The following is a 16,828-nucleotide window of genomic DNA, read 5'->3' on the forward strand; positions in this document are numbered from 1 at the left end:
CTGTGTAACCAGAGCCAGTCTGCATGGCCTTCCTTCTCAGCTGGGGACCCTCTACAGACTTCCTGCTTACCTCTCCTTCCTGGATCCATGTTGGTTCTGCTGCTGTTCAAATGAGATCACACAAAGACTAGCACAAAGACAGAGATCATTAAAGTACAGTCTTGCCCCTTCCCTCATGACCCATACTGTGCAGGTTGTAGCAGGAATGGTGCTAAGTGCCCCCAGGGATTTAACTGCAAATAGGATGGATTCTGGCTCAGCCCTCTGAAAGCTGCCCGCCTTCCCCATTACGGGGAGATGAACACTGGTCGTGGTAACAGCAATGTGAGCAATGGGGCTCTGGGCTAGGTCTCAGGCTAGCACAGAAGGAGGCCAAGGGCATGGAGAGTGGAAGAGGAGGCATGCAGGCGCACCGCCTCAGTGGTGACTGGAGATGGGAAGGCTTCAAGCAGCAGCACGGAAAGCCTTGCAGAAGGGAGGAGGCAGCAACAGAAAACAGGTGCTGGCAGTGAGGAGCAGCAGAGAGGCCGCCCTGGCCTGTTAACCATGGGCTAGCACCTGGGCCAGGGTGGGGTTCTCAGAGCAGAAGGTTTCTTCAGGTGAGAAGCTGAGAAAGCCTGAGTGAACCGAATGCCTCCCCTGGCTCAGCAAGCCAGGAAGCCTCCTAATGCACAGAGGGAGGCTGAAGCTGCAGCCACCGCCATAACACCATTTCCTACTTCATGCCCATGAGGACTGCTGCTGGGCCCAGCCCCCACTCCCCACCTGCTGCAGCTGCTGGGTTCCCAGGAGCCTCCCTGGGTGTTGGTTACCCTTCAGATAGGGCCTTGCCCTGTGTACCTCAACTGTCTGGCTGGAGCAATGATCTAACCCTCTATATAATTTCAGTACATTTTAAACAATGAATATAAATATAAAAAGGTAAAAGCCAGATGGAGACCCACTGACAACCCCAGGCAAGAAATGACTCAGCTGGGGATGGTGGAGGCAGTGGGAAGCCTGTTGGACTTGATTTCTGGAAACAAACAAACAAACAAACAAAAAATGATGGAGATGCCTGAGAAAGTCAGGAGATTGACTCCCAGCCCCTCAGTAAACCCCTTGGACCTAAGCAGCTTGGTGTTGTTGCACAAACCCCTGGAAAATGAATGCAAGGCAGGTCAGCAAGTAAGGGACTGGTATTGACCCATTTTGCAGAAGAAATTGAGGCTTAGACAGGAGTCATAGGAGGAGCTGAGGCAAAACTGACACCTGCTTCTTAAAAGCAATTGATTGGGCGCGGCACGGTAGCATTGCAGCTAAAGTTCTTGCCTTGCATGCACCACTATCGCATATGGGCGCTGGTTCTAATCCCAGTAGCCCCATTTCCCATCCAGCCCCCTGCTTATGGCCTGGGAAAGAAGTGGGGGATGGTCCAAAGCCTTGGGACCCTGCAACCACGTGGGAGACCCAGAAGAAGCTCCAGGCACCTGGTTTCAGATTGGCTTAGTTCCAGCTGTTGTGACCACTTAGGGAGTAAATCAACAGATGGAAGATCTTCCTCTCTGCCTCTCCTCCTCTCTGTATATCTGACTTTCCAATAAAAATGAACTAAAATCTTTTTTTAAAAAATTGATTGAAAACCAGAGTGATGGAGGGGAGTTGGAGGGTGAGATCTTCTATCCCTGGTCCATTCTGCAGATGCCCACAATTTCCAGGGCTGGCCAGAACAGAGAACTCCATGGGAGTAGCAGGAACTCAATACTTAAAGCCATCTTCTGCTGCCTTGCTGGATCACAATCAGAGTATCTGGAACTTGAGCCAGACAGTCCGATAAAAGATGTGGGCACCTCAGCAGTAGCTTAACCAAAACTGGAATTAGAACCCAGTTTGTGGGGCTTAAGGACTAAGCCATTTTTTGTACTCCTCAAGTGTCAATGAATGGCCTGGCATGGGAGCTCAGACGCTGCCTAGCTCAGGTGTGGTTTCTCCCACTATAAAGTGAGGGAGCTTGTGCAGAACTGGGCCCAGTTTGGAGGCCAAGGCTCAGGTCCTCATTGGTGCAGCCTTGGAAGACAGAGGCAAGAAACTAGGATTGCCTCAGGCTCTAATGCCCAAGGGGCATTTGGACCCCAGTTGGGGATTTGGTAATGCCTAGGCCATGGCTGCTACATGGACCAGTTTGGACAATAAGCAGAGAGGGCTGGACAAAGGGGCCTTTGTATCCCCCAAGCAGAGGTTCCAGGGAGGCGGCAGGGGTGGCAGCGTGTTCCTTCTGTCCTTGTTCCTGACAGGCTGCAGCTGGCATCCTTCCTGGACCCCACCCCTGGCTGGCAGCCAGGCCCCCATCAGGTGATGCGGAGTCCAAATCTACGGCTCCATTTTACAGAAGAGGAAGCCCTGGGTCAGGGTCTCTCAGGATGAGTAGCTGGATCAGAACCTGCACTGCTGACTCCCAGATCAGCAACAGCAAGCAGGGTGGGGGCACCCCAACCTGTTCATCCCATTGCACGCTCAACTGTTGAGTACCTGCAGAGTCCTCTGGGACAGCGGCAGGGCCAAGGCCAAATGGTTCAGATCATAGTCTAAGAAAGGATGAGACACACCGGGTCCGGGACCAGCACGGTTGTCCCAACGGAGCTAAGGGCAGAGAGTAGGGTGGAGACAGGACAACACGTGGGCTCCAAAGAAGCAGCTAGGAGCCCAGCTGGATGATTTGTACACCACTGGAATTCCTGGGTTCTACACCTGCTCTGGCTATCAAGGCAGTCCCACGATGGGGAGACTGGATGGAGTCCTCAGCTCCTGACCTGGCCGAGAACTAGCACCAGCTGTTTCAAGCTTTTGCGGAATGAATCAAGGGAAGAAAGCAATCTGCCCCTCCGCGTGCACCCCCCATCCCCATTAAAGAGGAGAAATGTTCATGTTCTGGGAACTGGGGAGATTAAAGGATGGGGAGAAAGGGATAGCTCTCTCCGTTGCCCTCAGCAGCCCGAAGGCGAAACATCGCGGAGTGCCCGGCTGTCACCCCAGGACAGCGAAGAGCCACTTCTCCATCTCCCCCACCCGGTCCTCTTCCTCGCCGCAATATCCAGCAAGGGAGGCCCACGGCTGTCAGGGCTCTGAGCGGCGCTCTCCTGAGCTGGCCCACCTGAGGCCAACCCGGTGGAGGCGGCCGGGAGGCAAAAAGGTACCACACCGCTCACCGGTAGGGACCACTCCCGGAGGGTGAACCCTGCAAAGCTTGAGCGCCACTGAAGCAACACTCTCCGCACGTTCGCTCTCAGCTGTCGCCGGCCCGGCTGGCGCGCAGCGCCTCTGGCGGACACGCTGACCCCGCGGTGGTGGCGCGAGGCGGCGTTCCGGGGCGGGCGCGGGGCGGCGCCAGGGCCCGTCCAGACTCTGTCCTGTGCCCCGGCCGGCTCGGCCGCGGGTGGGGAGCGAGGCGGGGCGGGGCCCGCGGGGCTCCCGGGCGCCTGGGGCGCGCGGCAGCTACTGCACCCCGGGCAAGCCGAGCGCGGGGCCAAGGGGCGTGGGGGACCGGGCCGCCCGCAGGGGCCGGGTAGCCGGGAGAGGCTGGCGGACGCGACCCGCGAACCCGGCGTGGGTGGTGACTCGCGAAGCTCCTGGGAGCGCCAGGTTCCCCGGGCCGGACTCCGAGCTGGCAAGAACGCAAAGCCGGGCGGTGTGGAACGCCGTGGGTTGGCTGCTGAACTTGGTCTCGCTGGGAGCGTCGATCTCGGTAAGTGGGGACGGCTATTCCGGGAGTGAGAGTGCAGGCGGGTCTGTGTGCGAGCCTGTGAGTGTGTGCGGTCCCGGGGCAACCGCCCAACTTTGTGGAACTGGAGCGTGTGTGCGCGCGCGCCCCTATGGGCGCCCGTGTTGGGATGGGGCCGGAGAGCAAAGAGTTCCTCTATGGTCTCTGCCTCCCGCCAGGGTCACTCGAGGTGGCCTGGCCATCTGTGGGACTCGGGAGTCGGGGAGAGCGGGCGAGGGGGGGTGTAGAGGTGCAGGACAATTAAGCCGCGATCGCCACAGGGAGTCTCCTGAACTAGCTGTGCTACTTTTACAGTTAGAAGACAAGCGCGCACCCCACGCCCTGATGAGGGCCATCGGTGGCAGGCTTGCGACCCTGTGTGAGCTGGGTCCCAGAACCGGGCATCCTCCACTTTCCGGCGCGGGGGTGGGGGGTGGCGTGGTGTGTGGAGAGACACAGCCTGACCTGCCCCGTGGGTCTGGGATCCAGATTGGAACTGGAATGAACTGCTGAAGGTGGGAGGAGTGGGGGTGAGGGAGACCCCAGGGCCGTCCCAGTTGGCTGGGGGAGAAAGCAGCAGAACCTTGGAGACTCCTAAACTATTTTTCAGGGCTGCCTTGGCAGCCGGGAAACGGTGCTCTGGGGTCAGGTTTCAGCAGGGTTGTCTGTCCCACTCCACAGGCTCACTGATTGGGGTGCAGGGTGTCATTCCCTGGATGGCCTCCAGAAACCAAAGGCACTGTGTACCCCTCCCAGGGGCAGGACTGCAACAGGACCATGTCGAACTCCTTAGCCTGGATGCTGAACCCCCTAGGCACCTGCCAACTGCCCCCCCCATCCTCTGCTCCCTGTCCTGCAGTAATAGCACTTGGCCTCTGCTGCACACGCAGTTGCTGCTGGCTCCTGGCTCATGACAGTTGTGCTCACTGCCTGATATGCCCCTAACTCAGATGCCCCCCTTCCAGAAAGCTTTCCTTGATGCCCCCCCATAATCAGGATGAAGCTCCTTCAGAGTCCCCCAGCCTCTTCTGGCACTGAGGCTCCAGTTCTACTTAGGACCATCCTCTAATTCCCTCACCGCAGGCGCAGACCTCCAGGGACTAGGACAAAAACTGTACCTCACTTACCAGTGCTGCCAAGACCCTCCCTGCTCAGGGCTGAGCTGAACTGAGATAGTCAGAGCTGGGCAGTCCCCTCTGCTCTGCCGCTTACCACTGTGCGGCAAACCCCTTGTCATCACGAAGGGGAACCCAGACTGAGCAGATGGGAGGCGGCACAGGCTGCCATAGCACCCAGGTCTGGGACCCTTGAATCAAGACATGTAGGTGGAAAACCTGGCTTTCCCGGGAAGTGAAGGAGAGGAGAACAGCAGTTGGGGCAGCAGTTTAGAACTGCCCCTCTCTCCGCCCCGTACCTTCATCGGACAAAGGACTAGAGTGCTGTCTGCAGGGAGGGAGGTCCCATGTCCACGAGCTGACCCCAGAGCCATCCTAGGCGGAGCTGAAACCCTGAGTCCTGGCTGCCCTTGCCCTGACACTTTGTCCCAAGCCTCTGATGCACCTGCTATGAAACTTGGAGACACTTAGGACTCTCTGTCTCCCATGGGAGCCAAGCGACCGGCAACCGATCCCATTCTAGCTCTGCCCCTTGCTTGCTGGGTGACGTGGGACAGTTCCTGCTCTGTTGCCTCTGAAAAGAGGTCAGCACCAGTAGGTCCTCTGTCTGTGTGTGTGTGTGTGTGTGTGGCAGGAGAAGGGGTGGCTACAAGCAAACTTGTCATGCTCTGTTTTTTTCCTAACCTAAAGATTGTTAAATGAAATATATATATATATATATTAGAAAGGCAGAGTGACGGAATGGAAAATGGGACATCCCACTTGCTGGCTTACTCCCCAAATGGGGTCTCCCACATGGGTGGAGGGGCTTAAGTACTTGATCCACCTTCCGCTGCTTTCCCAGGAGTGCATTAGCAGGCAGCTGGATGACAAGTACAGCATCACCACTTGAACTGGCACTCCAATATAGAGTGTCAGCTTCCCAAGTCACAGCCTAATCTGCCGTGCCCCATCACCAGGGCCTTGTCACTCGTTCTTGTCTCCTCCCTGACTTGAGCTGTCCTGGGGTCTGGTCATAGAGACAGAGAGAGCTCACAGTAAGTAGCCCTCACCTGGCTGGCAGGGTGGGCTGAAGAGCTAGGCAGCCGCCTCTCTCTGCCCTGCATGTACACGGCCCCCAGACTCCTGAATCCCATGAAGACTGCCTAAGGGAGAGTGAGTACTGGGCCAAAACCAGGAGCCTAGAACTCCAGCTGGGTGTCCTATGTAGGTGGCAGGGGCGCAGGCATTGAACCATACTCTGCTACTTTGCCAGGCACATTAACAAGAACCTGGATTGGAAGCTGATTGGCTTGGCTAGGGTGGAAACTAGTGTTGTAGTTTGGGGTGCTGGCACTCCAAGCAGTGCACCAGCGGATGGGTGATCTCTTTCTGTGTCTCTCCCTCTCTCTCTGTATCAATTTGCCTTTCAAATACACAAGTACTTTTTTAATCCCTAGGCATTGCACTTTATAGCGTACCAAACCTTCTTCTGGCCATCATTTTAAGAATCCTCAGTGTAGCCTTGAGTGGAAGAGGGGAGGATCCTTTTCACTACTCAGTGATGGAGCTTCATCACTTTCTGTGTCACCCTGCAAAGGCAGCTTGCCACCAGGACTTCTCCTTCTGTCCCTCAGCAGGCCCAGGAGCTAAGAGCCGTGACTTCCGTTCCACAGGCGGGGACAAGGAGGCATGCGCGGTACCATCCCCGGTCACACTGCAGAGGAAACACCTGGGACCCCCATCCCCCAAAGCCGCCCTGCTCCAGTTTTGCTCTCTCCCATCAAAGCTGGGCTTGGGCCTCTAACTTACAGACTTTTACCATGGGAACCTGTCTGTGGAGGTTGCTTGTGGCCAAATCACTCAGCAGCGGACAGGACTGGGGAAGCCCTGTGGATCCATCGAGGGGAACAGGAGGGACCCCTGACAGTCTTTCCTCCATGATGCTGTGCTAGGTGCACTCTTTGGCCTGCATCTTTCTCTTGGATCCCCAGCTTGGCCTCAGTCAGGGGAAGGCCACTACCATGGGGACCTGTGTGTAGGACCTGAGTTCCCCTTTCAGCTAATAGGTCAGACCTGAAGCAGGTGTCAGTGAAGGTGTGGGAAATGGATTGAGCGGCTGACTGTGGACACGTGGTATGAGAGGAGAGAGCCTCACCTCTACCCAAGCTTTCTGGGCAGGGCTGCAGCACCCCCTGACACCTTGACAACCCCCTCCCCAGGGATATTTTGAGAAGCATCTGGGCCTTCCATTTTAGAAAATTTTCAGCAGCAAGTTGCCTCTGGAAAGGGGCAGGGAGCCATCCAGTCCCAGGCACTGGAGCAGGTGTTGTCATGTAACAGATTAACCACCATTGGCATGATTACAATCTTTCTGGACTCTCCTTCCAGGACCTCCAGCTCCAGCCACCTTCCATTTAGCACCATGGGCATAAAGGTCAACTCTGACCATGGCCATCCTCTTTTCAGCCCTGCCATTGTCCCCAGAGCAGGGGCCAACTCCCTAGCCTGGCATGTACGCCCTCTCATTGGCTTTGCCCAGGCCCCCCGCACATTCCACACCATCCAACACTCCAGGCTTTCCCCAGGGAGCCACACTGTCTCTGTAACACCCTCCCTCTGCCTTCCAAGCCCTCTCTTCTGCCCCTGTCTGCCTAAAACGCTCCCCAAATCAGATGACCCCTCCTCTGGGAAGTTCTCCCTGACCACCTCCCCCTAGGTGCAGTAGGAATTGCCCTGAGCATCCTTTGATGGTACCTTTAATCACCTGCATGGATGGGGTTCATGCTCCTAGCTGGGACTCTGCTGGCTTTGCGAGTCCTTCTGAAGCCAGGCTATTGCAGACAGCGAGTAACGAGTAACGGGATTAAAGCAACCCGTAGCAGTCACCCCCAGACCGGGAGCCTCTTGGAAGCAGACTTGAAAGCCACAAACATGCGGCCTGGCAACTCCAAAGGAACTGTCTCTGCCTCTAGGCCCTGCAACTTGCTTGCTTTGGACTCTGTCCCTTCCCTGCCTCTGTTCACAGTTCTCCCAAACAGGATCCTGCCTGCAACTCCTACAGCAGGACCACGGCTCCACTTCCAAGGACATTCCCTCCACCCCTCTCCTGTGTCCAGGGGCAGGGCCCCTGCCTGGCCTTCTATCTCACTCACCACCTTTCTCCCCTGGAGCCCTTCTATGCTGCTTGACCAGTGGGCAGCTCATGGTTCAAAGGAATGGCTGCCTCCAACAGGACCAGAAGATGGCTCTGAGTTTGATCCTGAACCCAGGGACCTGGCCTCAGGCTGGAGGTTCCAGGTGTGACCAGAGGCAGTGTCCAGGGAATTGGGGCAGGTTTGGGGTCCTGCCCCATGGACTAGGGCTAGGGATGCCCCACCCCATACTGAAGAGAATAACAACTCCTCATTAGAGCCTCCTGAAAGTTCCCAGCTCCCTCTCAGGTGTTCTGGGCTCAGGTTGGCAGGAGGCCCTAAGCAGGAAAGATCCTCACCCCAGAACAGCACCAGTTGTAGCTGAGGAGGTGCCCCTCAGTGGCTTCCCTGCCCAGCAGTGCAGAAGCAGCACATGGGGCCAGTAGGAAGCTGTTTGGGAGGGGCTGGGGTGATGTCTAAACTCCTGAGCCTGTGCAGTCCCAGATCAGTCGAGCTATAGGGACCCTGAGCAGCTTCCCAGGTGGCTCCTACCCTTGGCTCCTGCTCACTCTGCTCCTTCCCTCTCTCTACCCACTGGACTACTCATCTTTCAGGATGCAAGTACCTCTCCTGCAGGAAGCCCTCCTTGATTACCTCTCCATTCCCCTTAGAGGTCTCCTTGGCTTCCTTCATGCCTGAGCACCCTGGATCGTCATTGCCACTTTCTGGGTGTGCCTCTTGCCACCTTGACCATGAACTCACTGAGAGATCAGGGAAGGGTGGGGTCTGGGGCTCAGAGTCCCCACATGCCTCTGTGCACGGCCAGCCATGGAGATGACCAATTGGCAGAGTATGACAGAGTGTGACTTCCTGTACCATGGGGGTCCTGGGACTGTCTCCCGGAGAAGGGCCTATGATGTGGGGACCTGTTCAGTGTAGCCCAGCCCACACTTCCTGTGCTTGGCCTCCAGGTTACTCCACGCTCCTGGCTTTGCCACCTCCTTGCCTCTCATCCTGTGGTAGGCGGAGTCGGGGTGGCCATCTTCTTACTCTCCCGGCAGGCCTTGGGAGCAGGTACTGCTGAGGCCCCTGAGGAGGCTGGGGTTGGGGCTTTGGAGAGCTGAGACTCATCTGGCCATGTGGTTGGCAGTGACACAACTGGAATTTCCCACGCACGTGCTCCATGCCCTCTCCTGTCCTGGGAGGACACCTGCAGGTGTCCTGGGCCCAGGTCCTCTGTCACCCCAACCATGGCAGGGACAGGCAGCAGGGGGTTCTCCAGAGGGGTACTGGACACCCCCTGTGGCAGGCAAGACAGGGTCTGCCAGCTTAGTGGGTGGCACATTCCAGAGCCCTGCTGGTAGAGGACATGGAATGCTGTCTAACCACCCTGCATGTTTCTCTTGCAGTCAGCCTGCGATCTGTCCCCCACCCGCTTCCTGCTTTGGGACTCTCTCACTAGCCCAGAGTCACAAACTGGGGAGGAGGAAAGCTAAGGCACAGGGTAGGTAGTCTGCATGTATAGCTTTTGGAGAAACCTTGCGCTACAAGCGTTCTGCTCATGAGATGGGTACAATAGCCATCATGTTCCTCACACCAGGAAGGTACCAAGAAGAGTAGATCCCAGACGCTGCCCATTGTACGCTTCTCTAGAGATCTAAGCAGGCAAGTGGAGCCATGGGGCTGCCAGAGAGGAGTTAGGGAGCTTCCAGCAGGAGAGGACCGGCCCTGCAGGTGGCAGGCAGAGCACAGGGACTGGAGCTGCTCTTCCGTGGGCTCGCTGAGGCCACGTGGCTGTCCTGAATCCCAGATTTAAAACCGAAGGGACATAGAAAGCCTCCTCCAAAAACACAGCTCGGTACCAGCAGCTGCGTCTGGTGTTAGAAGATGAGGAAGCTGATTGTCAGCAGTGGGAACTGCTTCTGCAGTGCTGGGTCTGGAGACGAAGGGATGGGACTTCCTGGGAGGGCCTGAGGCACCAGGGAGCTGTGGAAGGGATTAGTGGTGGGGTTTTGTGGTTTGTTTATTTATTTATTTATTTTTGTTTTTAAATAATTATTTTTTTGTTGGAGAAGTAGATTTACAGAGAGAAGGAAAGACAGAAAGATCTTCCACCCGCTGGTTTACTCCTCAAGTGGTTGCAATGGCTGGAGCTGAGCTGATCCGAAGCTAGGAGCTTATTCTGGGTCTCCCATGCAGGGTGCAGGGTCTCAAGGCTTTTTGGAACTGCTGTCCCAAGCCACAAGCAAGGAGCTGCGTGGGAAGTGGAGCATCTGGGACGCAAACTGATGCCCATAAGGAATCCTGGCACTGGTAGGGGGAGGATTAGCCAATTGAGCCATTGCACTGGGTCTAAGATTTATTTTTATTTACCTTGAGAGCCAGAGAGAGACAAGAAGAGACAGAAAAAGTAGACAGCCGTGGAAGGTCTCTAAGCTGGGCAGCTGGCGTCAGATATGTGTTTGGGGGAAAGCAGGATGCATAGGGCAGGGCTCGAGGGCAGGGAGTCCTGGGAGGAGACTCTGCAGTGATCAAGGCCTAGGCCACGGGACAGGGCAGCATGGTTAGTGACAGGCACAGGTGCCATAGGGCTGGCAGAGAGAGCTGGCCAGGGCTGCAAGGGAGGCCCAGAACCTGCAAGGAGATGCAGGCTACTCCCCAAGAAGGGAGGATGACCTTGAGAGTCAAGCGAGGTTCTGCCACCTTATCACCAGACGCCAGAGCGCCCCAGCCAGGAGCACCAGTGAGCTGAGCCAGCACCAGGCACTCAACAGACAGTCGCCCTGGCTCTTCTCTCCTCAGTTCCCTGTTCCACGCTTCCCAGTGTGCCCCACCATGGAGCCCTGACCTCAGCTATCTCAGACCCCTCTCCCTGTGCTCATCAAGAAGTGAGGCAGACAGACATGCGTAGCCAGTTCAGAAGGAGGCTGATCTTTTCCTGCCATGATGCCTCTGGGGTCCTGCTGCGTGCTGGGACCTGCCGGCCCAAGCAGAAAGGACCGGCAACCAGTCTCTTATTGAAGCCCTATGCTTGATGCAGGCTGAGGGCTCACAGGCAAAGGCAAGAGCTAGGGTCCACATTCAGACATCTCTGACTTCCTGGGAGACCCATGTCTCTGGCTGGGTGCGTGAGGAAGGTGTGGACTATTTCCCCCACTGGAGAGAACCAGAAAACTAGCGTGTTTGGCTTAGCTCCACAGGGTCACAGCCTGTGCAACGGAGTCCCTGGGGAAGGAAGCTGTGGACAGCCCCTGCCGGGAGCAAGTTAGCCATGGTGGCTGGTTACGGGTGCTCTGAGCCAGTCACCTCTGCTTCCTGGGGGCCGAAGTAGGTCAGAGCAAAGGAGGCAGCCCTGGGAGGGCTGGGTTTGGCAGAGTCCCTCTGATCCCGAGCCCACGCTGTCTCCACTCCCTGTGTTTGTAGGAGCCCCCTGTGGCTGTGGCACCACCTGCCCTGGAAAATGTCGGAGGCTGAACCTGGCAAGAGGCCGACGGACCTGTTTTTCCTGTTTTCTGCAGAGGTCCCTGCAGCGGGTCCAGGCAGGTGCATTCATGAGTGAGGAATCCAAGCCAGCGCTGAGCATCCTACCAGCCAGAGCGCACAGGGCCCGGTCAGGTACGGGTGTGCACGGGCAGGTGAAGGGGCGGGGAGCCTGGGACAGGGTGTGTGTGTGTGTGTGTGCGCGCGCTCACAGACCTGGGCTGAGGCTCAGGGGGGCATTAGGCAGATGCTGGACGTTTCCTTTGTCCCAGGCTGTGATACATTCAAGCTTTGCAGTAAAATAGCGCTGGGTGTCATTTTTTCCAGTTCCTGGCAGGGTGACCTCAAATAACCCCACCCCTCAGGCGTAAATCCTCCCAGCCAGGTGGGCCAAGAGATAAACCGGAGAGGTCTTGTGGGAACTGCTTGGCCCATGCCTGGCCACCACGGAGCAGGCGTGGCGGGAACGGAGCCATGACCAGGCTGACCCCTGACCTGAGCCTGAGATGGATTCATAATAGCCTTCCCACATTCCTCCCCTGGTCTGCTCAGAGATGAGCAGGATTAACTGAGCCCCTGCTGCTTTGAAGATAGATGGGTTTATCTGGGGCAGGACTGACCAATGTGCTGGACCCCCAAGAGGACTGTCCCCTGGCCAGCAAAGTAAGATGTGAAGAAACCGTAGTCCTTGTCCTCTGAGACACCTGCAAGGAGCCAGGAAAAGGACGACAACCTTCATCATGTTTGCTGCCTTAGCGCCCTGGCAGCCCCCAGAGCTGGCTGCATCACATCCCCAACCCCCTCACCCCCCACCCTGGTTCTGTAGCAACTTTGCTGGTCTGGCCTCTTGCTGGGTGACAGAGCACTAAAATGCCTTATGGTGGGGGCGGGGTGGGAGCAAGGCAGCATGGCTGAGGAAGGCCCTCCCACCCCAGGGTTTCAGGTGTGAGGCTGAGGAGTGTCAGTGATGAATACCTGGAGCTGTGCATGAGATGAAGTGCTGGGGGAGGGGGAAAGGCAGAGCAAAGGCAGGGCAGCCTAGCCAGACCCTGCAAGGGCTCATGCCTCCTCTCCATGCTGGCAGCTCCTCAGGGAAGGACCAGGCAGCTGCACTAGGCACTGTTAAAGGTGTGGGACCACCTCAGGGGGGGACTTGGGTTAGGAAAGGCAGAGAAGGCGGCCCAGAGCAGGGGTGCACTGGAAGCACAGCTGGTTCCCTGGTTCAGGGACTCATGGTTCAGGAGGTCTTGCTCACCACTGTGGGAGAAAGAGTGCCACAGGGTCAGGCTGGCCCGGGGCCATGGTGATGAAAGCCCCAGCTGGCCTGGCAGGGTGGAGGCCAGAATGACTTGGAAGCAGGTGGAAGGGGCAATCCCCATCCCTGCCCCTCTCCTCAGTGTGTCAGATATTCCTCCATCAGTGATGGGCAGGAAACTGCTGGAGCCAGGAGATGCTGATTAGGGCCTGGCTACATCCTCGAGGACACCGGGGGCAGGAGCTGAACCACAGCTGCAGCTGGAGCCAGGCAGGAACACGGAGGAAGTGTCACCCCTGCAAGGGAAAGGGGGCTTGGGGGAGGGAGGAGGTCAAGGGCTCTGACCCAGGGGAGGTCGGAGTCTCAGGGGCGGGGTTGAGGGGAAATGCCTGAAGTCCCCCGAGGTTCTAAGGCAGGGCTGGTTCCAACCTGGGACCAGGGCTCTCTGGTTCCCAGGCTGGGCCTTGTCCCAGACAGAACAATAGCCCCCACCTCCCACCTCTACCACCCTTGGTTCCTCAGTCTCACACTGGGACATGACTCCTGCAGCTTGTAAGAGCCCAGCTCTTACAAAGTGTGGGCTCAATGGCCTCAGCTTGTGTCTGTCCCCACACTTGTCATGTCTGACAATGAATTCCTACCTACCCTTCCTGCCGCCCCTACCTCCTGCCTCCAGAGCGGTTGCCCTTGTTTCCATCACAGGAGGTGCTGAGGTCTGCCCCTCACCAGGTACCCAAGCTGAACCAGTATGGCCAGTACCTCCCGTGTCTCCCCAGTGCTGACCTGGGGTCTGAGACAGCTGAGGTCTCTGGAAGAGGCCCCCTGTGAGCCCCAATGCCACAGTGGACCATTTTTGTGCCAGGCCCAGCTACAAGCACTATTCGCAGAGCCATGTTCCAGGGGCAAGGTCAGGGGCTTGGGCTGGGGTGTGGTAAGCTGAGGGCTGGAGGCTGTCACTTCATCAGGAGATGAGGGGCGTGAGTAGGTCCCAGCAGTAGGAGGAGTAGGTCCCAGCAGTAGGAGGAGTAGGTCCCAGCAGTAGGAGTTGCGAGGAGGGGGAGGTACCCAACCTCATGGACTCCAAATTGCTGCTGGGTGGGGGACGGAGCTGGGGTTAAGGGAGTGGGTGCCACCAGCAGGTGGGGAGGACTCAGCCATCATCTGCCCCTCTGTCCTGTCGCCCTGAGGCACTCCCAGGGCCTGGTGCCCCTGCAACCTCAGCTCCACAGCTGCTTACACCGCTCCCTTCACCCTGCTATCAACACACACAACAGGGGGCTCACTACCTCCTAGAGCCCTCCCTGCTGAGGGAACCACAGCCCACCTCTGGCCAAGTAACTTTGACCAGGTGACTGACGTGAGCTGTGGCTTAGCTTCCTGGCTGGCATGTTGGAAGTGTTGATTGGGTTCCCAGATGTGTCCTAAGCAGCTTTTGTGAAAGGTATCATAGTAATGAGGTTTAAAGATTTTAAGCACCCTCTGCCCCTCACGTGATCCTGTGCTTTCCCCACACTGCCCACCTAGGACTCCTGCTACAATTCCCACATTGGCCTCTGGCACCTCTTTGTCCTGCAGACCATCATGCCTGTCCCCTGCTTCCAATGTTGGCAGGTGGAGAGAAGGAAGATGATGGACCAGCTGCTTGGGTCTGCTTGGCAGCCAGAGCCTGCAGGAGCTGTGCTGGCTCACCAGGGAAGGGTGGAGGGTGGGCAGACAGGGATGCTGGGCAAGTAGCAAGCCCCAAAGAAGTCGGATTTACCCTTCAAAAGTAGTCCCCTCACCCATGCCCACCTCTGCCCCAGGCTTCCCAGGGACCCTCCAGGGAGTCCCCAGTCCCCTCTACAAGCCTGCAAGTCTGGCAGGGGAGAGATGGGAGCTGGGGGGGGGGCAGAGCTGCTGTTTGCAGAAGCAGGAAGTGCCCCCAGGTAGAGAGCCCAAAAAATGTTTGCTGAGTGGGTGACTAAGTGGCTGAAGAGGGGCACCCTTGGAAGCACTTCCTCAAACTCCAGCATACCAAGCACAGGCTGGAGCCTGCCCAGATGGATGCCTACGGGCAGCGGGAAACGCCTCCACACCAGCGGGAAATGCCTTCACAGGCAGTGGGCACTGAAGTGCAGCTGCTCCGTCAGTCTTCCCAGCTTCTTCCTAGAAATCTAGATTTGTACCCCAACATCCTCAAGTTTGGGGACTCAGAATCCAGGCTGAGGAGCTCTGTGACCCTGAGGTTGTAGTGCAGGGTCAGCCACTTCGTTCCAAGGTCCAGGGGGTCCATCTGGTCCTCAAGCCATCCTGTATGTGTCACAGCCGTGCAGCTCCTTGCAGACAGAGGGGATTTGGTGGTGCCCATTGGAAACATTACATCCAGGAGGAGTTGGGGTTGGTCCCAAGGGTGTCATTTGCCTCTGCTATGTTCCAAAGCCTTAACAGGACACGATCCTCATAATCATGGGTTTCATGCACTCTCCAGGTCAGAGGATTTGGATAGTCTGGGTCAGGGAAAGCTAGAGGTCAGATGACAGTACCAAAGGCCCTGGTAGGCAGGCATCCAGAAGGCTACGACCCTGACAGCCATCCTCCTCCCTCTGTTGCAGGGTGATGGCGTTGGCGAACCCGGGCCCCTGGAACAGCACCCTCAATGACACCTGGGAAGGCAACGAGCTGGGCTACAAGTGCCGTTTTGACGAGGACTTCAAGTACGTGCTGCTGCCCGTGTCGTACGGTGTGGTGTGTGTGCTGGGATTGTGTCTGAATGTGGTGGCGCTCTACATCTTCCTGTGCCGTCTCAAGACCTGGAACGCGTCCACCACCTACATGTTCCACCTGGCCGTGTCTGACGCGCTCTACGCAGCCTCCCTGCCGCTGCTCGTCTACTACTACGCTCGCGGCGACCACTGGCCCTTCAGCACGGTGCTCTGCAAGCTGGTGCGCTTCCTCTTCTACACCAACCTGTACTGCAGCATCCTCTTCCTCACCTGCATCAGCCTGCACCGCTGCCTGGGCGTGCTGCGGCCCCTGCTCTCCCTGCGCTGGGGCCGGGCGCACTACGCCCGCCGGGTGGCCGCTGCTGTATGGCTGCTGGTGCTTGCCTGCCAGGCCCCTGTGCTATACTTCGTCACCACCAGCACCCGCGGGGACCGCATCACCTGCCATGACACCTCGGCACCTGAGTTGTTTGGCTACTTCATGGCCTACAGCTCCGTCATGCTGGGCCTGCTCTTTGCCGTGCCCTTCGCCGTCATCCTGGTATGTTACGCTCTCATGGCCCGGCGGCTGCTGCAGCCTGCTCACGGCACCAGGGGAGGCCTGCCACGGGCCAAGCGCAAGTCTGTACGCACCATCGCTGTGGTGCTGGTGGTCTTTGTCATCTGCTTCCTGCCCTTCCATGTCACCCGCACCCTCTACTACTCCTTCCGTACCCTGGACCTCAGCTGCCACACACTCAATGCCATCAACATGGCCTACAAGGTCACTCGGCCTCTAGCCAGTGCCAACAGCTGCCTCGATCCCGTGCTCTACTTCCTGGCTGGGCAAAGGCTCGTCCGCTTTGCCCGAGATGCCAAGCCCCCCACAGACCAGAGCCCAGACCCCCGGGCTCACCGCAGGCTGGGCCTGCGCCGGTCCAACCGGACAGACACCAAGAGGACAGAAGAAGTGTCGGCCAGCAGTGAAGACTCCAGGCAGACGGCATCCACGCCTGCTGGGAGCGAGAGCAGCAGGGACATCCGGCTGTAGGCCCTGGGCCCCTTGCTGTGCACATTTACACAGGGGACCTGTGGGGCACCGGGAGCTTGGGCAGCTGGGAGGAGGGCCACTGGGGACTCACCATGGTAATCAGACCCTGGGGCCTGTCCTTTGGCAGGGTCAGTGAGTCAGAGAGGCCCCCAGGGCTCATGGGAAGCAAGTGTGCAGGGCTCGTGCCACCTGACTTCCATACCAGGAGCTACTCTGGTCAGCTCAAGTCAGAGAGAGTCAGGCAGGAGAGGGAGGTGTCCTCCCAAGGTCACACATTGGACTCAAGGCCTGAGTCCACCAGAGTGCTGGCCCAGAGGATCCCAGTCAGTGGTTAGGACTGAGCTCCTATGGTGGTATGGGGCAGGAGTGGGTGCCACGGTGGGCTCAGGCCTCAAGG

At 57.8% G+C, this 16,828-nt stretch overlaps 1 protein-coding gene across 5 annotated transcripts; it reads left to right on the forward strand.

The window, feature by feature from the left end:
• The first annotated feature begins 3,399 nt into the window (after positions 1–3,399).
• Positions 3,400–16,578, forward strand: P2RY2 (purinergic receptor P2Y2). Of its 5 annotated transcripts, none has more exons than XM_058663560.1 (3): positions 3,401–3,721; positions 11,483–11,579; positions 15,291–16,578. In XM_058663560.1, exon 3 carries the CDS (start codon positions 15,295–15,297, stop codon positions 16,429–16,431), a length of 1,137 nt encoding a protein of 378 aa, XP_058519543.1. In that variant the 5' UTR covers positions 3,401–3,721; positions 11,483–11,579; positions 15,291–15,294; the 3' UTR covers positions 16,432–16,578. The 5 variants fall into 5 exon arrangements, with proteins under 5 accessions (XP_058519545.1, XP_058519543.1, XP_058519541.1 ...); XM_058663558.1 differs by having other exon boundaries at positions 3,402–3,721; positions 11,388–11,579; XM_058663559.1 differs by lacking the exon at positions 3,401–3,721 and adding an exon at positions 8,936–9,038 and having other exon boundaries at positions 11,388–11,579.
• The last annotated feature ends 250 nt before the right edge of the window (positions 16,579–16,828 follow it).

Source organism: Ochotona princeps, chromosome 4 (genome assembly GCF_030435755.1).
Source record: "Ochotona princeps isolate mOchPri1 chromosome 4, mOchPri1.hap1, whole genome shotgun sequence".
Lineage (NCBI taxonomy): Eukaryota > Metazoa > Chordata > Mammalia > Lagomorpha > Ochotonidae > Ochotona > Ochotona princeps.

Bases quoted from the DNA above. Each gene is read 5' to 3' on its own strand.
- P2RY2 (XM_058663562.1), top strand. From the start codon at position 15,295: ATGGCGTTGGCGAACCCGGGCCCCTGGAACAGCACCCTCAATGACACC.